General features: G+C 40.5%; 1 protein-coding gene across 2 annotated transcripts in view; it reads right to left on the bottom strand.

The window, feature by feature from the left end:
• Nucleotides 1–23,612, bottom strand: part of ryr3 (ryanodine receptor 3) — a 120,014-nt gene that overhangs the window by 44,344 nt on the left and 52,058 nt on the right. For both annotated transcript variants that reach the window (XM_034135515.1, XM_034135516.1), the window contains exons 26-42: nucleotides 23,404–23,609; nucleotides 21,833–22,007; nucleotides 20,605–20,813; nucleotides 19,948–20,111; nucleotides 19,776–19,824; nucleotides 19,509–19,669; nucleotides 18,169–18,331; nucleotides 15,911–15,997; nucleotides 15,568–15,794; nucleotides 14,807–15,019; nucleotides 13,435–14,044; nucleotides 12,713–12,913; nucleotides 9,144–9,246; nucleotides 8,067–8,201; nucleotides 5,086–5,359; nucleotides 4,758–4,872; nucleotides 1,531–1,663 (exon numbers count right to left, since the gene is read on the bottom strand). In XM_034135515.1, coding sequence (XP_033991406.1) covers nucleotides 1,531–1,663; nucleotides 4,758–4,872; nucleotides 5,086–5,359; nucleotides 8,067–8,201; nucleotides 9,144–9,246; nucleotides 12,713–12,913; nucleotides 13,435–14,044; nucleotides 14,807–15,019; nucleotides 15,568–15,794; nucleotides 15,911–15,997; nucleotides 18,169–18,331; nucleotides 19,509–19,669; nucleotides 19,776–19,824; nucleotides 19,948–20,111; nucleotides 20,605–20,813; nucleotides 21,833–22,007; nucleotides 23,404–23,609 — 3,225 coding nt within the window. The remainder of the gene's footprint in view (nucleotides 1–1,530; nucleotides 1,664–4,757; nucleotides 4,873–5,085; nucleotides 5,360–8,066; nucleotides 8,202–9,143; nucleotides 9,247–12,712; nucleotides 12,914–13,434; nucleotides 14,045–14,806; nucleotides 15,020–15,567; nucleotides 15,795–15,910; nucleotides 15,998–18,168; nucleotides 18,332–19,508; nucleotides 19,670–19,775; nucleotides 19,825–19,947; nucleotides 20,112–20,604; nucleotides 20,814–21,832; nucleotides 22,008–23,403; nucleotides 23,610–23,612) is intronic.

The following is a 23,612-nucleotide window of genomic DNA, read 5'->3' as shown; positions in this document are numbered from 1 at the left end:
ACACACGTTAATAGCAAATAAAACTGTATTTGTTCTGTTCTTATCAACAGGGGGCAGTCTATCTTCATATGTTACTGTGACACTCTCTCTTGCAGTTCAGAGCAGCAGGTAACAACATTGTATCAGTGTTAAAGTGTTAAAAGGAAAACTACATAGTAGTATAGAATCATCCAGATAAAAAAAAACATAGCACATTGATGGTAAAGGCCCTTTAAATATTTTAGAAATGGCACTGAATTGATAATGCTTTTTCATTTCAATGCTATATGGTCATATGAGACACTCAATAAGACTACAAAACAAACCAAAAGGCAATTTTGAGAACAAGTATACAATTATATAAAACATTCATTATCAATATATTTAATGGATATCTGTCTCTCCTCTCTAATATAATGCCACGCACTATTGCTATTAATAGTTAACAGTCAAAGAAATACTCTGATGTTTTGTAGATAATCATTTATAAGTAAGTGAATCCTCAGCGACTGAATGTGCAAAAAACACTCGAGGCCTACATCAATTGTAACACCCCCGTTGGGAACATGCTCTGAAGATGATTGTGTGCCGGCAACTTAGATTAAAAACTACAGTGGTAATTGGTTTGGAATAATAACTATGTTCGCTACGCAGGCAGGGTTTAACATAAACTCAAGGAACGTCTTGTGCAAATATCCAAAATGTAATGTCAGGCATAACAAACTGGTGTGTTCATATTCCTCTGGTGTCCCCACAACACGAGCCCCTCTCCTCTTTCACAGGCAGGAGCGTTACAGCAGCCGTGGAGCAGTGACTCATCAGTCCTGCCCTGCATGACTAAATAACCCCCATACCTCACTTTCTGCCTCCCACTCTCCATTCTTCTCTCGCTGTGTGCTGCCTCCCTCTCTGCCCCTTTCCCTATTAAACTGACACCCTGGTGTAATGTCGGCGATAAGTCTGTGTATGCACTTCAATTAGTTGAACAAAAACCCTGGCAACTCTTCATTTCAGGGAATATTTCGCATTATTTAAAAGCAGCAAAAGGGCAACTTTTCAGTTTCTACACCGAGGTAAAAACTTGAAAAAATATGTAAATGTCAAGGAATACATTACATTACATGTTACTTGTTAGACGCTTTTATCCAAAGCAACTTACATACTCAATACTGTGGGGAATCCCCACAGGAGCAATTTGGGGTGAAGTGTCTTGCCCAGGGACACAACGACATGCTGACTGCAGTGGGACTCGAACTTGCTATCCCCTGATTCGAAGTCCAGCACACCCTCCACTGAGCCACAGCCTCCTCCAAATTCATTTACCTTCTCTCAAAATGTCTTTCTTTCATTTAACACCATATATTTCCTTTCTGAAAAGCATATTTTCTTCAGTACCTCCCAATCATCCTTCATATTGACATGTTTCCATATACTGTATTTTGTAAACCTGTCTCTCAGAATGATATACATGAAGTGTAATTCGAGGAAAATGCTGTACGGCAACTGTCAGAAGATAATAGAGGTGTCTCATTTGAAAACTCCAGCACTTACCCAGCCCCACGCTGCTGTTCTCCAGCAGGTAGCCCAGGTGGTCAAACATGGCTTTCTGGTTCTGCCGGCTAATACGACAGAAGTAGCACAAGAAGCGACAACAGCTGGCCACCATCTTGGGAAAGGCGATCTCCTGTGGACAAAAACAAAACGTTTTTTATTTCTAGACAAAAAGAAGTTGACATGGGCAACACTAGAAACCCATTTAATTTGTCAAACTGCATACCTATTCTTTTTTTTCAGAATTTCGAATACTATTCATATCATGGTCTTAACGTAAAGATCAATGTCTCCTAGACTTTTCTGCTGAGAGTTGCAGTCCATTCGTCCTTTGTTGGAGGTTTCAGATACTGTATATTCCTCTCTATATGACGGCACTCTAGCTGGCAGTCAAAAGTATTTAAAAAATGTATCCATCCTGAGATTTGAGTTTGTCGGGGAATCAGCCCAGGTTTAATATAAAAACAACTTTTGTTCCAAAAAAGATTATTTTCTTCTTGCGATATCTTGCTAATAGGAAAACTTTAAGAGTGAAAAATACAAAATATATTTTTCCACCCCTGCCTCCAGCTTTTATCCTGTTCCTGTTTACCCCCTGTGATACTCTTTCTCATTGTAGTGAGGACATGTTGTGTTGTTTGACAGCAGAACACTCCTTGAGTCAGTAAACTCAGCATGGCTTTCCAATATATAGTCCCAAATAAACTTCTGCTATCTCCAGGCAAGATTTTGTCTTCCATTTCTGTTTGACATATACAGCAGGATACTTTATGGAGTTTCAGACTAAATATATTTAATACAAATCTAAAACTCTTATGTATGAGCTTACCTGACATTGATAAGAGACACAAGAAAACACTTTCAAAGATTTTATCTAACCTTCCCTGTTGCAGGAGCTCAGACATATTTAATCTTTTCTGATATGTCTGGAGGATGCAGAGTCTTATATGCTTGACCCTGATAAAAACTTAAGGTGCAGTCAATAAGTAAAATGTCTTCTCTGTTCAGAACAACGACTGGAAAATCTGTTTTCACCTCTAAACTCTTTTCCATATAATACTTTTCCATTCGTAGCATCCTCATTCTAGTGTGGGTTCAGTCTAAGGTTCTCACAAATCTAACAGTGAAGACATTTCTGTCTACGCTGGAGATTAAAGGAAATTGCAAAAGGAATAGATGAGAACCAGAGGGAGGGAATCCACACGTTATCGTTGGCAAATTACACTCTGCAAATATGAACATCACAGGAAATCTCACTCATCATCAGAGCAGTTTCCATAAATGTTGAACTTTCAATCATGCCAAATGTTTTCCAATCCTAAAAGTCAAAGCAATTTCCTCCTCTTTAATGTTCAGCCCTGTGAAAATGCTCCCTGTGTGGTACTGCTGTGCATGATTGGGAACATTTATTTAAGGTCTGTGTTGAAAAATTGAATTTACACTTATTGTAAGATGTGTATCATAATATATACATTAAGGTGTAATTATAAGAGTAAATATTGCAAACACTATGCACTTACAAGCCGTGGTAATGCCACTTTATATGGCCACAGTAAGCGAAGTGCATGTATCATGTGGCAGTAAACTGGTCAGGAATTTATGTCAGTGACGGCGTGATGAGACTGCCGGAGTCACATGTGACGGCCTGAATGTCTCCCTGAGCTCCTTCTGTCTGAGCTTTAATTCATGCTTGGCACTGGACGCTGCATTAAATCACAACCATCTCTTTCAGCTTCTGTCAGCACTGCCCAAAAAGGACAGGCTTGAGAGGCCTCCTGTCACCCTGCCCTGCCCTCTCCATTACCCCTGTGGTTTTATCTGACTTAGGTTGTTAATCTTGGCTTACTTCCCTCTGTCAGGGCTTCTCACTCAAATAATGGTAGGTAAACAACTGTGGATTCAAACCACAAACTAAAATCCATATTAACAGATTTATGTACTTCTTTAAACTCCCCAGACTTTACTAACATGGGAGTAAGAACTTTTTAAGGGGGCAGCTGTTTCATTAATTTAAACTTGCTTCCTTTGTCCCAAATTCAGGTTAATGGACCCCTGTGAAGTTGTTTTGCAAACTCTTGTTTATATTAAGCGTTACTTACCAAAATACAGTGTGAATACTTGTCCAACAATTGTGTTGAATGCATTTTTTTTACTTTTTTGTAGACATGGATATGTCTACTTGTTGCCACGTTGCTGCTTTTCTAAGAAGATTACTGGCGTCTGTTGGTCAGCAGAATGAGTGTGAAACCAGAGGCAGGAATGTGTATCATGTCACCTACTGTACATTTGCGTGTCAACAACTCGTAAAAAAATGAGTACATTCACCTATACTGTACTTAGCAAGCGTCAGCTTTCTTAACACTAGAACCGCCAACGGGTACATTTTACCCGCAGCTGTTTCTTAATTGTATGTAACTTTTTTTCAATAAAATATTCAAGTCTCCCAGTCTGTGACTTTCCCTGTAGCACCCTCTGTTGTTAAAAATTGTCAATATGAAGTCAGATTGAAAGAATTGCCAAAAAAATTGCCATTTATACCCATTAGCGCCAGCGGGTAATATTTACCTTATAGAAAATGCAGTGATTCTCGCGCTATTGATCTCCGCGTAAACATAAACATGACGTGTTGCTATAGCAACGCCTGTTGTTTACTGCGGTTCCTTATAGATAGAGAGATAGATAGATAGATAGATAGATAGATAGATAGATAGATAGATAGATAGATAGATAGATAGATAGATAGATAGATAGATAGATAGATAGATAGATAGACACTTTTAGCGATATTTTATACGTCATGCTACCTTCACACCAGATATCATATGAAAGCTGAGAGTCCACAGATTCTATTGGTATAAGTTTCATCACTGTGCGATCAAAACTCACTGTTAACCCTGTGTTCTAGTATGATAAATAAAAGAACATTGTACCTTGAAAATCAATGCATTCTAATAGCGGGTACCCGTTGGCAGTTTTAGGTATACAGCGACCCCTGGCGGTTCTAGTGTTAAGCTTAAGCTTGAACTTTTCAATCAGAATGGTTGGAAGTCATAGAGATCCTCTGTATCATTAAGTTGTAACATCAACAGTTCGTAACAACGTGTCAGCTGACCTTGAGTTGAGATGGTTTGTCGAGTTTTTATTTTAATCACTTCGACTGGGTGATAGCACTGTTTTGAAGTGATTACAGTTAATTCAGAAAATCCTTGTGCGGTCATGATTCGTACCTGCAACTTGTCTCCTCCCAGCACGTTGACCATGACCTCCATGACGGTCTCGTGCATGCCCAGCACTCTCATCAGGTTGGGATGTTGGTAGAAAACTTTGTTGTTCATGATGTCACTATGACAGACAAGAAAGTCATTTGTGAAGGTCAACAGTCAAACGTCCTGAGGCAATCTCTATCATAGCTTATCGAAAACAGTTTTCCAAAAGTAAGCAACAATGTGCTCAATTTTGTGATGACAACTATTGAATAACAATATGTTTCACAACTCGTTAAAAAAACTTGGAAGGGAGAGAAGTCACTGCATTATTTAAAATATTTGTTCTTACCCAAGTCCATCAATCATGAGTTTCTCCTCTTCTTTGCCCATGCGTACTGACAGCAGAGACCTGATTTGACCCAGAGACACCAACAGGTTGATAGCATCCTGCACGGAGGCGGCACTGATGGTGTAGGACTTCCTCATGGTCCGGAGCAGCTCCCCGATGCCGTCGTACTGCCTCCTGAGCAGGCTGAACATCACTCGGACCAGCTCTGGATCCTGGATGTGAGACTCCTGAGCCCAGCTGGTTATGGTCTGAGAGATCAGCTCCTTCAGGTTGGCTGGGGACGTGAGAACATCCACACCATTAATACAAATATAGAGTAGGTTCAAGGTGCAAGGCTTTTATTGTCATATGTACATAGCTACAGTGTAGTTACAGGCTCCTCCAACAGTGCAACACAATAAAACAGACAATAGTGCAAATAAAAAAAAAATAGAATACAATAGAAATTGTAAGTAATTGGAATATTGATATATAAGTTACAAACAGATGAATGTTATGATGTTCATTCAAAAGTTCAGGTGTTTAACAGTCTTATGGCCTGTCGGATGAAACTGGTAAAGTAAAGATCTTGCAGATTTTTGTTATCGGTGGCTTATAGTTAGTGAGGTGATGATCTGACCACCACTTTTCCAACTCTTACCATTTCATGTTGTTAGAAAATACTGACAGATAAGATTTTAGACTCTGCATTTTAACTTTTCATAAGATCTGCTCCAGGTGCCATCATGCACTGCATAATTTCAACACATTTGTAATAGGAAAACGCGTTGTTCAACCCACAGTTAAGTCCATCACTCATCAGTGAAATAGCTACTCTTCCCCTCAAACTTGTATTCCTGGAGTTAGTTGAAGTATAAAAGGTTAGGGTATAATTGACTTCAGAGCCCCTATAATTGGCTTATTCTCCAAACTTTTCACACTCTGGAAGAAAATGTATTTGACCGTTTCCAAGGACTTTTAAGAAGCAGCTGTGGGCTCTATTCCCAAGGCACCTTAGAAAGGTTTTTCTTTCTTGAAACAATGACATGTCTCTACCTCGTGCATTTAAAGATAGAACACAAGATAGATATAAAGAGACAGTTGAAGATTAAACACTAGGGGAGAAAACACAAGAAACAAGGTGTTAAGGCTGGGCGATCCTTTGACACTGAGTTTTAAGGTCTCATCAAACTTTAATCTCACAGACAACAACAACAATAAAATAAAACAAGGCACCAATAGTGGACGATGACACATGGGAAAACAGATGTTCACACAGGGGATTGGGATGCCAGCCATGGAAAGAGGAATAAGAATTTTATTTGAGAGATAAAATGAGTTTCTTATGGGACCCCAGTGACAGCCTGTGTCTGAAAAACAATCAACAACAAATGCTTTGTGTTTACTTTCCTAACAATGTGTGTTAATGGCAATTAAGTTGAACTTGGCACACTGACAGAGGAACTCAGTGAACTGCAGTGATGCACAAAGAGGCTGGGGGCTAACCCTCATTGTAATTCCAAAGCTATCGCTGAACTTTTGGTGTTTGAGTCAAACAGTCTAACATCTGTGTGGCAAATAAAGGGTCAGATTCAAGCAGAATCCCAATGAGAGACGGAGAGAGAGAGAGAGAGGAGAGAGAGAGAGGAGGAGATATATAGAGAGAGAGATAGAGAGAGAAGAGAGATAGAGCGATCGAGCGAAGCGAGCTCTAGGAAGATATATCTCTTCTCGCCCTCTATGGATTCGCTCTTCTCTCATATAGACTTCTCTCTCTACAATCTATGCCTCCCTGAGGTGAATGTCTCAGATTCACATCTGCTCTGCGTTATCTCAAACACTGACTACCATGGGAGTCATCACGAAAACAAAAAACGACCCTGACTTCAAGCTAATCTGTAAATGACCACAAACAGTCAATATGGAGCTATCTATAAAAATGTTTCATAGCTACTCTAAGATGTGATTTTAGCAAAGACAAAACACTGGCTGTGCTGTACTGTTGATTGTAGATGCTGCGTCATGTAATATTGAATGATGGCCGAATAGTAATAATTGTAATCCCAAAGAAAAAGTGGTTTGATGGATTTTCCTGTTCTTCAGATTATACACTAGGAAGCCAATACTAAATGTACATATGAGACATTAATATATATATCTTTTTAAATGTAGTATTGGTTGGAAAAGTAGTAACTTGTTTCAGCAATCATCATTTCATATATCTACTTCTATATGATCTAAATCTGGTGTGGATGTCTCGCTCAATCATCCTGAATCACATCATCTGTCCGCTTCTGAAACTTTTCAAAAATGCAGGCTAGGTGTGGGAGGTTGGAGTAAGGCATTAAAATGTAAAGCAGAGTCCTGCGGTGTAGATGTCCATTAGTCCTCCATTATTCGAAACAGAACATAGCCATGCTTTCAGTAAAGGGCAGCAGAAGGGAATATCGAAACCATTGACCCCAGGTCCAAGCTGAAAACGTGTTAAACCCAGGCAGTGTGTGTGCTGTGTCATTTATGATGGATAAATCTGTACCCATTTCAAGGCTTTTCAATAGCAATTTAATGTTTAATGAAAAATGTGGAACATCAAAGAAAGATTTTAAATGCGTTACGGTTTGCTGCCTTCCCATCAAACCACATTGAAGCTCTCGATACGATCAGTGGCAAGTTGATGCAACAACGGTTCAATCCCGTGCAAGCTGTGTAGCCCTGAGATAAAAGTTTAATTGACAAAAGTCTCCCACTGCTACCTGTATCATCCTATGCAATCAGAATCCAAGTATCCACCAATGTTAGTAAAAATGTGTGTTTGTAGTTAGCTTTACCACATTTGAATGCTATTGGAATTAGTTGAACAGGATTGTGTGTTGGACAGCTCATTTGTAAAGCAAGGAATTACTTAATACTTCAGATGTTAATTTGTCTCTGCATCTGCTCCTAATCTTTTAGATTTAAATAAAAAAAACAGCTGTGCTTTTTTGTAGTTTAGAGTGACTTACTGGGAGCGGCCTGTTCCTGCTCAGTGGGTTCTGCCTCAGGTTTCTGGGGCGGACCTTTGATCTTGTAGAGCAAAGCGAGCAGACGGCCTTTTATCGAAGTGTCCTGCTCTTCCTCTTCCTCCTCTATGGGAATTCCTGCAAGGGGAAACACATTTCTGTCAGACACTCAAAGTGAGCTGTCACAACTATTACAAAAGTGGCTAAGTATGTTAAGACGCCAGTATGGTGGTGTTGATTGTGGTGCCAATACTAGATCATGCCAACCACATGTGACTGGTAGCCTCCATTTCACACCAGGCATATAATCAGTGGCGGCTCCAGAGTATCTTTGATATTATAACGCCAGAGAATTTCCACACCTTTAGTGTATAAAACTCCCCCACTACTTGGACTATTCCTTGCACCCCTCTTCTAGCATAAACCCGAATGTCAAACATATTGCATCAGTAACGTGCACTTGTTGTTACAGCAGGATCAGTTTGTGTGTTGTGGACACGACCCGTATATTTTCGCAAGCTGTGTTCTCAACATTTAGCATTTTGCTTATTATTTAATTTAATTTGCTTACTTTAACATCATTTGTCATGGTGGGGCTAAGGTGGGGCTAAGCCATTTCTTGGTATGGCTGTAGCCTACCCCAGCCATACCCTGGCGCCGCCACTTCATATAATGAGTACAACACAAAACTCACTCTGTGTCTTGTTATTTAAGTCAAGAATCACTTTGTGTGAGAAGATATCTTCAGTTTCTAATTAATAGAATGAGAATTTCTAGTGTGTGAATTGCCTAGTCAGTTAAATGATTTAAAAATATAACTCACTAAGCAGTTTATGGAAACTGCAAAACAATATTCGGTTAATCCCCTTTGGCAGGAATACAGTTTATATGCCTGTATTAGACAGTTTTATTATGTGTATATCATTTCTTAAAAGCCTGCAAATTAGCCTCTCTAGAAGTCCTTTATGCCCTGCATGGGCTGCAATTTATTACATTATTCTCATACAGAATATTAACATATATGAATCAACATCGACAATATTTGTAAAGTATAAAACCGAGCTAGCAGTTGGACTCTACCACAGTGCAGTCGCAATTCTTCATGGAAGATGTTGAGTTCTTCCTGGATCTCCTCCGGACAGGGGCAGTCCTCCCCTGCACTGAAATTCAGCAGGATATTGATCTGCAGGAAACAGACAAACATATCCATAAGGTTGAAAGGAGAGTGTTGGGAATGGAATATAAACATATTTCAGATAGCAGGAGGGATGAGGAGGAGTGAGAAATAGGCTCACAAGTGTGTGAAAGAAGGCATAAAGAATGATGGCACACACAGAGAGAAGCACCATTAATATTCGGAGCCATAACTCAATAGCAGAAACCTGCGTCGTCTCCTACAGTGAGAGAGGCAGAAACTGTGTATCCGTCTGATCAATGCAGTGAGGAATAGTATGAAGCTTTTTAAAATCAAGTCTAGTGAAAAGTATACATATATGAGATGATTTACAACTTGCTGGTAAATTATTCTAACTGCTATGTTTGCTGTATGTCACAAGCAGAGTTGGGTGTAACGCGTTACAAAGTAACATTAATATTACTTTTGTCGGTAACGGAGTAATGCAACGCGTTGCTTTTATAATTCAGTAATCACACTACAGTTACTAACATTGCCCGACACGCGTTACTTCGTTACTTTGATAATATCAGTAATCACACTACAGTTAGCCTACTAACATAAAGAATGACTAGATTCTCCCTTTGACAGACACAAGAGGGATTTCCGCCACAGGTTTATATTTACGTAACATTTGCGCGACTTGCATGTCCACATGCAGTGCATAAACATGGCTGAGTCAACAGCGATAACTTGGGGGTGGAGGTATGCCCATTATTTTGAGTTTGTCCGAAGAAAGGATAGGAATGTGACGGTGAGGTGCAAACTGTGTCCAGGCCAGAAGCTTTTATCCACTGCTGCAAACACAACGTCAAACCTCAACAAGCACCTGCAAAGACAACATGCTAACGTGAAGCTAATAGCTAAGGAGGACCTCCGAATCCAGAGTGAGGATGTCGAGTAAAGTAACGAGTAAAGTAACGAGTAAAGTAACGCGTTACTTTATGTAGAGAGTAACGAAGTAAAGTAATATATTACTATTTTTTTAAGTAATAAGTAATATATTTCTTTTTTTGAGTAACGACCCCATCTCTGGTCACAAGCTAACTATAAAACAGACTAAATATACATGAGCTGCTTCCCTGGGCTAAGGCAAATGCAAAGTCCAGTTTAGGCTTTTCTGATGTCTATTCCTGGCAGGGCTTTTTAATAAACCATGGGTGGTACATACAGCAGTCTTTGCCTACAGTATACACCTGCTGCTGACCACTACTCTACTTATTTCTCAGGGATCAGAGTGTAGCTGTAGGGCTGTGATTAAGGGTGTACGGCTCAGAGAAAGAGCAATTAAAAATGTGTTTGAACATGAAAGCTTTGCAGTGGGGCAGATCTAAAAAAATCTTTAAGGCACTGCTGTGTTGCAGGGACTCTTCTCAGCACAAACGCAAAGGATCCGAACACAAACAGAACAGAGACGGCTGGTACTGTCTTGCTAATGGACAGGAAGAATAATGTTGTACCCCTCTCTTCCTCTCTACTCTGAGACACACTGAAAGAGATATGGATGTCGAACGAGGACAACTCATTAGCTACAAAGATCTGAGCTCCTGGCTCTTCAGTGTGCTGACACAGGTATTACACACAGGGCTGAAGAACACTGAAAACAGGGCTGTAAGGGAGAACTGAGATCAGAGGAAATGCTTTACTTTGTGTTATAGTTAACCAATAAGCAGCCAGAGGAAATACTCAATCACAGGTTCACATTGATTTTGAAAAGTATGGGTTTCCATCTTCAAACAGTTACAACGATAGTATAATTGCAAGCTTGTCATTCACTTAATCTCTATTACTCGCAGTATAAAAATATAATAGTGGAGATAAACACATTTATATTGGCCCATTTAATGGTTATCCATTACAAAAATCTATCATATTGTATCCCAATTATGGACTACACGACGATTACCGTGGTGGATGAGTGAATGTGGATCAAAAATAAAAGGTGTCTGCCCCCAGAGTGACCACTGCCCTGATGGCAAAGCACAAGGAAACCTGAGTCTGACCTCTTAGACGAGAAAAAGGCAGATTGCTTCAACATCTGCTATCAGTATAAGTATAAACCCTCAGGAGATTATTTTGGTCTGATGGATAGCACAGACAGCACTACAGTTGGTTTCATTTCCTCACAGCATCTATGCTCTGGTCTAACAGGTATTTCTTATATTGTAAAATGGTGTGTTGTTACACTTGCCTTAAATGAATACTCTGTTTGGTTTATTAAAACCTGTTCGGAGCATTGCATTCAATTTCAAGTCCAACTTGAAAAGAGAGGATTAATGTTGTTTTGAAAGTTTCCCACACAATGAATGAGTGCTGCATTAAACTTCGACACAGTATAATGCAAGTTGCTGCAAAAACTATTTTGGACTCTTAAATGTCAGCTGTTTAACTTTCGATGCACGGTCAACTCACTCAAAGTTCAATTTAGCCTCACATATGGCCCAACGTACCCTTTGGGAAAACCAGCTGGAAATAAAGTTAAAGCTGGGGGGGAGGATCTTTTACTTGTAATTGAACGTCCGTTGCATTCAAGCCGCTGCCAAATGGGTTCATATAATGCTGAATAAGCACACCGCTGCCAGGAAAAGCTCTCTGCCTTTCGTCGTATACAGGAGTTATATATTCCAGAAACATAGCTTTCGCCTTACAGCTAGCTGCTGCTCTGACGCTATCATCTCTCCCATATGGTAATTACTTTTTTCCTGCTAGAGGGGGGAGAGAAAAGTTAGGAAACAACGAAAAGGCATCCTAGGAAACAACAAAACCCTGTGCTCCGGTCTAATTCTCTGACTCTGTCCCAGTCGAGGTTATTGATTATTTTTCCCACAAAGGCTCAGGTGATTTTTGTTCCTTTAATACAGGGGTGTCAAACTCAATTTCTTCGCGGGCCACATTAGCATTATGGTTGCACTCAAAGGGCCGGTTGTAACTTTAAGACTATATATAAATACATATATAAATATTTAATATATATAAAATAATGTATTATATTACATTATTGCCTCTGCATTGGATTATTATCGGATAGGGTAATAACTTCATAATTAACTACGTCTGAAAGCAGAAGTCTAGGGCAAATCATTGCAAGTCTCTTCACTGAGAATATCACAAAATGATTATTAAAAAAAAAGGCAAATTCTAAGAAAAAATGAATATTTTGAAGATAAAAAGTCAAATTATGAGAAAAAAAAGTCAAATACTGAGAAAAAAAGTCAAATTTGAGATGCATTGTGGGATATGTAGTGTATGGGCAACGTGCTTCTGTAAATCGGCATGTAACCGTATAATAAACATATTATATTCTTTCAGAGCTCTTGTGGGGCCGCATTAAATGAAGTCGCGGGCCGGATTTGGCCCCCGGGCCTTGAGTTTGACACCCCTGCTTTAATACCTCGAACCACCTTGAACATAAATGACATCTCAAACAGGTTGTAAACTGTTCTCCTAGTTTGTTGTTTCCACTGCAGTATAGTACCTGCTCATGTGGGGGTGAACGAAACTCTTTGGTCTTCTTGGCAGTGACGGCGGCGGACATTTCAAACGCCAGCATCAGCTCGTTGTAGCGGAACTTCTGGTTGTACTGCAGCTTGGACACGAAGTCGTCTGAGAAGGACACGATGGACTCGATGCGGTGCTTCAGCTCACAGTCACAGAAGTAGTGCAGCAGCTCGCACATCTGAGAAGGAGACGTTATTCAGCGAGGATGGCAATCTAGAGTACATTGAGAAGTTCCAGTGTCTCTTTCTACTGTAACTGTCTCTGAAATGGTTGATGTGTTTTTTTTAAACAGGATGATTTTCATATAAACTGACTTTTTTCTGTTAAACAGGAAGAAAACTCACATATTATAGCATCTCCAAGGAATGATCTGCCCCCATTTTCATAATGCACAGAATAAAGCTTTCTTTTCATCATGTGGACTCTTTGTCATTGATAGGAGCATTAGTATTCAAGCACTGCCTTCCTTTAGCACTCACGCAGTCACTTCTCTGGGAGATATAACTCATACTGAAAAGCCACTGGATTCCTTATAAAAGAGGAATAAGTGAAGCAAATCGGATGAAGGCAAATAAGATGGGGGGGATTTCAATCGAATGAAATCTTAGAATATGAAGTGATGGACTTATGGTTATATGCAACGATGTCCAATTGAATGGCTGAAATGTGTGTGCATGTTTTCACTCTGTTTATCATCACCTGGCGTTTGACGGGCTCGGGCAGGGACTTTGCCAGCAGACCTTTGATGAGCGGTTTGCTGTCTTTAGTCTCGTCCTCTCCCGCCTCCACAGCCTTCTCCTCGTTCTTGCTCACTTCCTCTTTCTCCCCCGCCACGGCCACCTGGTCCCCCTTGGCGTCCTCGCCCTCCTTGGCCTCTCCGAACACGTTGGGAGCGATCAGGAGGAGAATTATCCTCACCTCCTCGCTGGTCAGGACTCCCATGGTTAACAGCGTTCCTGTCAGCTTCAGGATGGGGACGAACTGGTACTCCACGCTGCCGCCCACCGGGTCTCGGATGTGCGTTCCTCCGCCCTGCACGGCCTCGGTGAGCATGCTGATGGCCTTTTCCTTCAGGCTGCCCAGAGGGATCTCCGGGCTGTACAGGTACTGCTGCCGCCTCGTGTTGATGATGCCGACGGGCGAGAAGTTAACTCGAGGTTTGAGAGAGGTGCTCAGGTCCACGCCAGGCAGCGAGTGCCGCTTGGACTCGTCAGGGAACAGTTTGATGGAGCGAGTCTCCGCGGTCACAGGGATGATGAACTCGTTGTTCATCATTAGGCGAGCCTCCTTTGCCGTTTCAAGATGGATGCTGGCAACGAGAGAAATAATGAGTTCAATCATCATACACATCTGGAGGCATAGGCCATTATGCTTAACAGGAAATAACCATTCAGTATTCCAGTCCTAAAAATAAGCTCCCTAAGTGTTTTAAATGTGCAATCATTAAGATTTGTATAGCCCCACAGCACAGAATTACCATAATGCATCTGTGGGAGGTGACAGGGCTGTTGATCAATACCAGTGAGTCAGCAATTATGTGACAAATTGCAGAGACACCGAGTTCTCAAACACAATGTGGTTCATAATAATAGTTTTGAAAAGAAAACTCTCCAGCCACGGGGATGTTAACACCCTCTTTTAATGATGTTTGTTTGGTGATAATGGAAGAAAGCACTTTGTCTTGAAAGTAGCAGGGGAAATTTATAATGTAGGATTTATACTAATTATGTGCATCTGCGGTTCAGCTGAGAATTTACTGACATTATGTGAGGAAATGAGAGGCGGGATTATACATGATGACATCGAGGTATAATTGAGATTAATTATGAATAATTTATTTTGTGGTCTTGTGTGCAGCTCAGACACTTTTTAGTAAAGTGTGCTGGAGTTGATGTTGTGATAATTCATAATACTAGCGTCGTTCATCATTTACGGTATGTCTCTTATTAATACAAATATTTCAAACGGTTTCTTCTCTTATTGTTTAAATGCAGACAAAACTATTTAATTTCCCAAACTGCAGGAAAAATGATTATAATGTTATATTTAAAAACAACTGCAAATACCACACCTGATGAGGACATTGTAGAAGCCCTCCCTCAGCATGCCAGACAGGTACTGGTTGTCGATGGTGTAGAGCAGCTGTGATTGGTCCAAGTGGCTGCAGAGGGCGTGAGCAACGCGCGTGTTTCCCAGCGCACAGAGGGCACTGTACAGCTTCAGAGTGTGGTAGTGGAACTTTCTCAGGCCTTCAAGCTCAGATAACTCCAGGATGTCCAAACACCTGGAAGAAAGCAGGAGATTAATGAGTTAATGGAGAACTATTTACACTATTTAAACTGCATATTACCCAACACCAAGATGAATTCATGCCCAAAATGGTGGCAAAGTGCTTGTATATGTACCTACTCATCTAAAAGACTGAAGTTGTTTTATTATTTTACTTTTAGCATCAATACTGTATAATCACCACATCAAAACCACATAACCTTTGAGACAGGGAACCTTCAGTAAACAACCAGACCATGAAAGGAAAGCATTAAAACACACTATACATTACTGAGTGACATCGGTGGGATTTCAAATCTGCAACTGACAACATGAGAGTTTATGGGAAATGTGCTCCTAATACTAACAACACAATGCCATTTGATTAAGGCAGAATGTATTATTATAGTGTTTCAAAGTGTTATTATGTCTTTCAAAAGTCCCCACCACTTTTCAGTTTCCTTTTCCTAGATAATGTAAGTACTTCATAACATTGTATATACAGCATCTGCAGCAGAAGAAGGTGTTTTCAGTTTAAGGCAACATTGCATCCATGCTGCACACCTGTTCTCCTCAGGAATATGTACGGCCAACATCTCCAGCGGCTCCAGACACTGCACCACCCAGCCGTGCCTCTCGCTGACCCGAGCCACCTCCACCCTGAGGAAGGTGTTCGGCATGCGGCTCCACAGCACGGACACGATGGTCTGCACATCCATGCGCGGCGGGCACTGCGGCACCGGGTTCCTGCTCTCGCTCTTAAATATGGCAGACGAGAGCGGCATTGCATCCTGGGAGCAGAGGGAGAAGACGGAAATAATATAAAGGGACAATATTTTATAAAGGTAAAAAATTTTAACGAATGAATGGAACAGGTGCTTTTGAAAATGTGCTTTTGGATGCACACCTTGATCTTGACAAATTCAAACTGGAAGAGGTTTGCACTGGTGGGGCGTACGAACACAGCTGGGAACAGCTTAGTATTTGGCTCCACCTGAAACAAAACAAAGCTCAGTCATTAACATCAGAGATTTAGTCATTTCGATTCATGGGATTTATCAAGACATTGAATTGAAACAAAGTCAGCTCTGAAGGCAAGGCAAGGCAAGTTGATTTATATCGCACCTTTCAACACAAGGCAATTCAAAGTGCTTTACAAAAATGAAAGACTTTAAGAGCATTAAGAAACATATTATAAAATGATATCTAGAAACACTCATTTAAAAGCAAAGATAAAAAGCAAAGATAATAAAAGTTACAGTGCAGTTTAAAGGTAGGGTAGGTAAGTTTGAGAAACCGGCTCGAGATCGCTAGAATTTGAAAATACACGACCTGAGAAAATCTGCCGCTTCCTTACAGAGCCCCTCCTCCAACACACACGAACGCGCACATGACCAATGAGGGCACGAGATAAGTTTGTGCACAGATGGAAGGCTGACAGGCAGGTAGGCCATCCAGTTATTTTAGCCGGGCCGGCTAAAATGATTGGTCGTGCTTTTTACAGTACTACAGCTTCCACAGATGACATTTTTTTATGGATTTTTTGTCAAAGCACTTAAGATATTCATTGCTATCGGGATGTTAAGAGCATTCCATGGAATATAACAAAAAGTGTATCTCAAGCTGGTTTCTCAAACTTACCTACCCCACCTTTAAGATATGAATATATCAATTAAAAGCAGCGGCAAAAAGAAAAGTCTTCAGCCTGGATTTAAAAGTAGCCAGAGTTGCAGCGGACCTGCAGGTTTCTGGTGGTTTGTTCCAGATATTTGGAGCATAATAATAACTGAATGCTGCTTCTCCATGTTTAGTTCTGACTCTGGGGACAGAAAGTTGACCAGTCCCTGAAGACCTGAGAGTTCTGGGTGGTTCATAATTTAGCAGTAGGTCAGAAATGTATTTTGGGCCTAAACCATTCAAAGCTTTATAAACCAGCAACAATATTTTGAAATCTATTCTTTGACACACAGGAAGCCAGTGTAAAGACTTCAGAACAGGAGTGATGTGATCCACTTTCTTAGTGTCAGTGAGGACTCGAGCAGCAGCGTTCTGAATTAGCTGCAGCTTTCTAATAGATGTTTTAGTGAGACCTGTGAAGACACCATTACAGTAGTCCAGTCTACTGAAGATAAAAGCATGGACAAGTTTTTCCAAATCCTGCTGTGACATTAGTCTTTTAATCCTAGATATGTTCTTTAGGTGATAGTAGGCTGATTTAGTAACTGTTTTAATGTGACTGATGAAGCTCAGCTCTGAACTAACCTATAAGTGGAATCTAAGCTCAGCATTGTGCTCCTTCTAGTGTCTGTTCTGGTTTCAAATCCAACACATTTCACAAGGCTTTTTTCGCCTCTAAGCTCAGGGCTTAGCTGAAAGTTCAATAACTATCCATTGGTGTACTGATGACAGCCATTTAAGACAAAAGAAAAATACAAAAGGAGCTAAAACAACTGAAAGCATAACAAGACGGAAAGCTTTTAATCAAGTTTAAGCCCCTGGAATCCCTCAGAAGGCTTCCTTCTTTTATATCTATTTGAAATTCATGACTAACTCAAGAACTGAGATGAAAAAAGAAAAGAGACAATAACAGAGAAACAGAAGTGAAGAAAACTTGGGAGATAGATCTTCTAAAGGCATCATTTTGTCGTCTAGTCAGGTATTCGATTTGATTTGTTAAACTGGGAGATCAGTGAGGCGAGGCGAGGATTACTGAGCAGATGTCTGTTTTTGTTGAGACTCTTGGATTGAAAACCAATGAGAATTTAATGGTGTATTTTCCTAACAGCCTTTCTTCAGGGCTAATTGACTGCAGTGCAAATGTGTTCAAATCACCCAAAGGGAAGAAAGAAGGGAGAGTGTTTGTTTTAAATGTGTGTGCAGGCGACACAATTATGTCTGAGTGGCATCATACCAAAGATTTTAAACAAAACACTCAAAAGTTCCCAATCTCCGAATATAATAGTGTTGAGAAGTAGTAAGCAGAATTTTAACAACATTTAAATATGTTTTCTCCAGATTGAAAAGACAATAAAACAGCATGCCAACTCTTAGAAACACAGAGGAGAAAGACTGTATATTTACTACTGGAAAAAGAATAATAATACTGAATGATATACTGTAAGGCAGACTGTCCCCCCATAAGACTGTGCTATCATCGTTAACTACCTGATATGATGTGGACAGCTCCTTGCCGTTGGCAGTGAAGGAGACGAGGCCAGTGGCCAGGTCGATCTGACAGCCGATCTCCAGGTCAGAGTTGGAGCGGCTGGAGGAGGACGGGTCGATGGCGTCCGCTCCACACACGATGTAGCAGTTACTCCTCTGCACACTGCAGCCACAACAGCAGGAGACAAGCTTAGCAAGCACAAACCCATTTCAATATTACCAACCACAGGGCAACAAATGAAAAAGAACTATTATATGCACATTATATTTTCATTATCTCACATTCATCACTCTGTGTTGACTTTCGTCGCATTCATATTCATTCTGTTACACACAGAGCTCTTTTCAGCTAAATATGCTGTGCCATTAAAAGGTCATATTTTAGATCAGTATGGCAACTTAGTTACAATCATAAATGTTTGTTAATCAACATTAATTTGCTATTTGACAGAGGTTATGAAATACTTTGGATGAAGTTAATGTCCAACATAATTGTGCCTTTTCTTGCAATAGCCAGAAGTGCATTCACTCACAACTATCGATATAACTATGACTCTCTTTTAATCTTTTAAAAGTTATCATGCAACACAAAGCCCTACAGTATTATCATGGATCAACTTTATTAATTGTAAGTTGAATTTAGACTTAAAGGTAGGGTAGGTAAGAATGGAGAAACCAGCTCGAGTGCGCTAGAATTTGAAAGTACACAACCGGAAAAAATCTGCCCCTTCCTTCAGACTTCCTTACAGAGCCCCTCCTCCAACACACACGAACGCGCACATGACCAATGAGGGCACGAGATAAGTTTGTGCACGAGATGGAAGGCTGACAGGCAGGTAGGCCATCCAGTTATTTTAGCCGGGCCGGCTCAAATGATTGGTCGTGCTTTTTACAGTATTACAGCTTCCACAGATGACATGTTTTTATGGATTTATTGTCAAAGCATTTAATGTATTCATTGCTATCGGGATGTTAAGAGCATTCCATGGAATATAACAAAAAGTGTTTCTGAAGTGAATTACCTACCCCACCTTTAAGTATTATAGTAACATTTGTTAGTGTGTTGCAAATTACTGAAAAAGGTATTGTCAAAAAAACACAAATGTACATGTTTAGATGATTAATATCTAAAAAGAAAATTCACACAGGGTCCTTAAGGCGAAGCCGAAGCCACTTACTGTATGACCTTCCCTAAATTACTGTATGCTGGCACATATCTGGTATTCCTAGAAACTCCTTAATTTCCTTAGAGAACCCAGTAAAGCTGCTGACTTCCCCATCTACATTACACTTTTATGATGTCCTATAAAATCCAGATATTAAAATAAAAGTGAGCTTGCCTCTCATGTACCCGCCCTCTCTCGTCTCCCAGGGTGACGGTGACTCTCCGCATCTTGTTGAGGCTGAAGTCTTTGCTATAGAAATGATAGTCCGGTGTGACCCAGCCCACCCAAATTGAGGCGGGGTCCTGTCCGGCAAACACTCTCACTGAGTGGTAGTACTGCCATTAAAAAAAAAACACACAGGTAAATTACAAAGAGCAAAAAAAAAGGGTAGTCATCAATAAACAATGTTTCTAGACTTGTATTTTTGAGAATTGTATTTACAGTTGTGTTGTTTCCAAAGTCAACAGTTCCATCTTCTTTTGGAAGATGGCTGAAAATAAAAATATTTACAAGTTATAAGAACAGCAAAGAGTGTTTTGTATATTGCACTAAATCATCTAATTAATCAATCTGACATAAACATTTTTATATTTGTCAATGCTGTGACAATGACCTGAGTTTCAGAGACTCGTCCAGTATCTTGTCTGCAGAGTAGAAGTCCACAGGCATGCTCAGTCTGCAGTAGGTCATGTCACTGTTGCTGTTCTGCGTGCCGAACGTCTTGTGGGTGACCTTGAGGCAGGGAGGGTTGTCTACTGTCCCGTCGATCCTCGTCACCTGAGGAGTTATGAATCAGAGGGAGAGAGCGAATTAATCTCCAAAGAAGTGGATTGATACGCAACATCAATAGGTCCATCAACTCCAGCAGCACTGTTCAATATAGCCATGTTGGTATGCATAGAGAAAGTTAGAGAGCTGGTCAAAGTCTGGCCCTTTTTATAATGATTGCCCATTTCCAAGTGGTGACAGAGCATGCACTATACCCACAACAACCAGGGTTTAAAGGGGTCCTATTATGCTTTTTGGGGGTTCCCCTTTGCTGTGGAGTGTTATATAGGTTTTTGTGCTTGTAAAAGTTCTGCAAATGCTAAAATCCCAAAGTTCCCTCCAGAAGAACACGTTCACTGTCATATAAAAAGGTTTTAATGCCAACAAATTATATTAAAATTAAAATGTCAAAGCTGCATGTTACCAATATCTGAATGAGAATCTCTGTTGCAACAAACATAACACGACACTCCTAACAATACTAATTTAAATGTTTAATCACCTTGATATGCTGGTGTTCTTTGGGTATGTTGACAAAGGTAGGAAGGCGCTTGCTGAACCACATGGTGATGGCTCTGTTCATGTTCACACCAAAGGGCTCGAAGCCCTCCTGGAGTCCACACATGGTGTAGTACTTGAAAGTACTGGCGTCCTTTCCCAGGTTCATGTGTCCCACCTGTCCGATGCCCATACTGCACACAGGGATGAAACCTGGAGGAGAGTTAGGAGACATTGGTGGTCAAGTCAATATCGGTCTAAGTATGAAATATAATTCAGTCATGCTATCCCTTAAAAATAAAAGGTTCCTTTCTTTTACAAAGTTGGACACCTTTCTTTGCACATTTAATTAAAAAGTTACTCAGACTTCTTTCCTACCCTGACTGATGTGATCCGTCTTCCCGCCCTCAAGAATAACATTTAATTAGTCTGGTGTTTTACAAAACCTTGGAGAAAAATACCTCGGGACATACAAAAAAAGGAAAAAGTGGAATTGATCAAAGTGTCAAAAGACAAATGTTCAACTTTCCCTCATTCCCAACGCTGCTCAGAGTAATTACAGTCCACGGCTCTCCTGCCAACAGCCTGAGGTCTCTCCCTTTCCTTTTGAGTCGTGCATAGGGAGGGCTTTCCCTCACTGCCACCGACACAACCCCTAAACGTTATGCAAGTGTGTGATGACATCTCAATCATATAAATGAACATATAGTGTCCTCTGGCAACTTTTTCGGCCAGTGCTAACTTCGTTCATCGATAACAAGTTGGCAACACCGCACATACTGCATACCACATACTGGGTTCTTGGCTTAAATTGAGCCTGCTAAGCAAAGAAAGTAGAAGAAAAAAACACGTCTATTGCTACTTAAATAAATATATTTCAACTACTAACACTATTCTACAAGGATTTGGCCCTTAAAAAGCCTTTTGTAATATATATCAGTCATGTAAGCATAGTTTTTTTAATTGTGCATACACTGGAATGCATCAGTGCATCAACCATAACAATTAGTTTGATTACCTTACTTCTCTCTGTCTTTTTCTAAAGGATGGTTAATTTAGTCATTGGCCAAAGCCACAAAGGACTTCATTAAATTCCAACAACATTAGCATTTTCTACTGTTTTGCCTCATGCCAAACAAACCCAGTCCTACCTCTAGAGATACTGCGGAGGAAACAGACAGAATAACTGAATAATTTCATCTCTAAAGTTCACTGGAATATGGAGCCCTCACCGTCCTCCGTCTCAAAGTCGGTGAAGCAGAGCTCAGAGCCCTTGCTGGTGATCAGGAGCTCTCCGTTCAGGGTGAAAATCATGGATTTGTCCTCCATGTTGATCATGCAACCGACCACGTCGCCCATTTTCCAAGGTTGTCCAAAGTAGCGGCTTCCTGCGTGCATTCGACGACCCTTCAGAAAAAACAAGAAAGCTTTAAGTTTTTGCAGGATATTTTATGACCTAGTAAAATATTGTAATCCAACAGATGCTACTGTAGCTGCAAAAATATTAAGGTGTGACAGCTCAATTTAAGACGTTTTTCCATAGAGAGGCGAAGTCCCTCCCTCTCCGGGGGACCTCCATGGGACCTTATTTCGGAAAAAGTATGTAGTGATTTTCACCTCTTTTAATACTTTTCGCCTCATTCTGAAAGAAAGAAGTGAAATGTGCCAACGTGACGGCCGTCTTGGTGTGTGGTGCGAGACGGGAGATGTAGTTCATTGAGCGGTTTCACACAAAAAAAAATGTTACTTCACAGTTTTACGACACATTTACATTTTTTTGACTTGCAAAATTATCTTTTAAATTGACAAACATCATATGTGTAATTCGTGGCACAATTCAAACGGGATCGAAAGATAATCTTTCTCTCGCCATTGACTTCAATACATGCGGGACCGGGATTCTGGGATTTGTAGTCTTTCTAGTTGCGTATTTTTCGTAGTCTTATATTTCAACAGTTTTACGACAAACTGTGACTTTTTTGACATGGAAATTATTTTTTAAGATTGACAAACATCATATGTGTAATTCGTGGCACAATTAAAACGGGATCGAAAGATAATCTTTCTCTCCCAGTTGACTTCAATACATCATTTTTCCGAAATAAGGTCCCATGGGTCGGAAGTAGATGGGCGGGACTTCGCCTCTCTATAGCAAAAGCAAAGATTATGTCATTTACAATGTATGTTTTTACACTGCACAATTACTTTTCCCCACAAAGGTTTAAAATGTGCCTCCAAACATACTGATTTATTATCAATATTTCACAATCCACAGAATTTAATGTTAATCAAAAGTGTTATTAAGTCCTTTAAAACTCAAATGACTTGTTACCAGGCCAGTCATCTTCCCTTATGAAGCTCAACACAAGTTCAACCAGGAAGACCTTCTTACTCATTCATTTACTATGCTATGTTACTACTCTCTCTCCTCTCAATAAGTGATCGGGGACGCAATCCCCCTCCACCCCTTTTCACCTCCTGTCCCTCTGAATCCAGGGTCAAGCTAAGCCACTAGTTCAGACCGAACCCAACTATCCATTCACCACCACCAGTGTCTAGACCCCGGGGGGTTTCATCAGATCGGTTCTCCCCTCCCGAATGATACTCCTGCACAACGGGGCCTAATCGCCAAAACTCCATTACATTCATTCGTGTATTCCTGGCAATAAATATGTATTCTTACATCAAAAACGTCTCTCCTGATTGAAATATCACTGGTACAGCCATATTAAAGCAATGATGGATAAATAATGGTTACTGCTGAAGTTAAAAGGTATAAAATGTCCTATCAGAGCTCGTTTACCCTGTATCCATCGAACACGAAGGCCTGGTTGTCCGTCCCCAGCTCCACATCGGGCCTGCAGCCGGGTCTGGCCCAGCCCACCCTCATGTCTCCTCCACTCAGCGCCTCAAACTCAAAGTACCACTTCCCCGTCTTCAAGGCGTACGTCTGCTCCACACGGAAGAAGCGGATGGTCTCGATGTTCTGATCATCCAGCGTGTGGAGAGCTA

The sequence above is a fragment of the Trematomus bernacchii genome, unplaced genomic scaffold, assembly GCF_902827165.1.
Source record: "Trematomus bernacchii unplaced genomic scaffold, fTreBer1.1, whole genome shotgun sequence".
NCBI classification, from domain to species: domain Eukaryota; kingdom Metazoa; phylum Chordata; class Actinopteri; order Perciformes; family Nototheniidae; genus Trematomus; species Trematomus bernacchii.
Note: the sequence above shows the minus strand (reverse complement) of the source record. Positions and strands in the feature narration are given on the sequence as shown.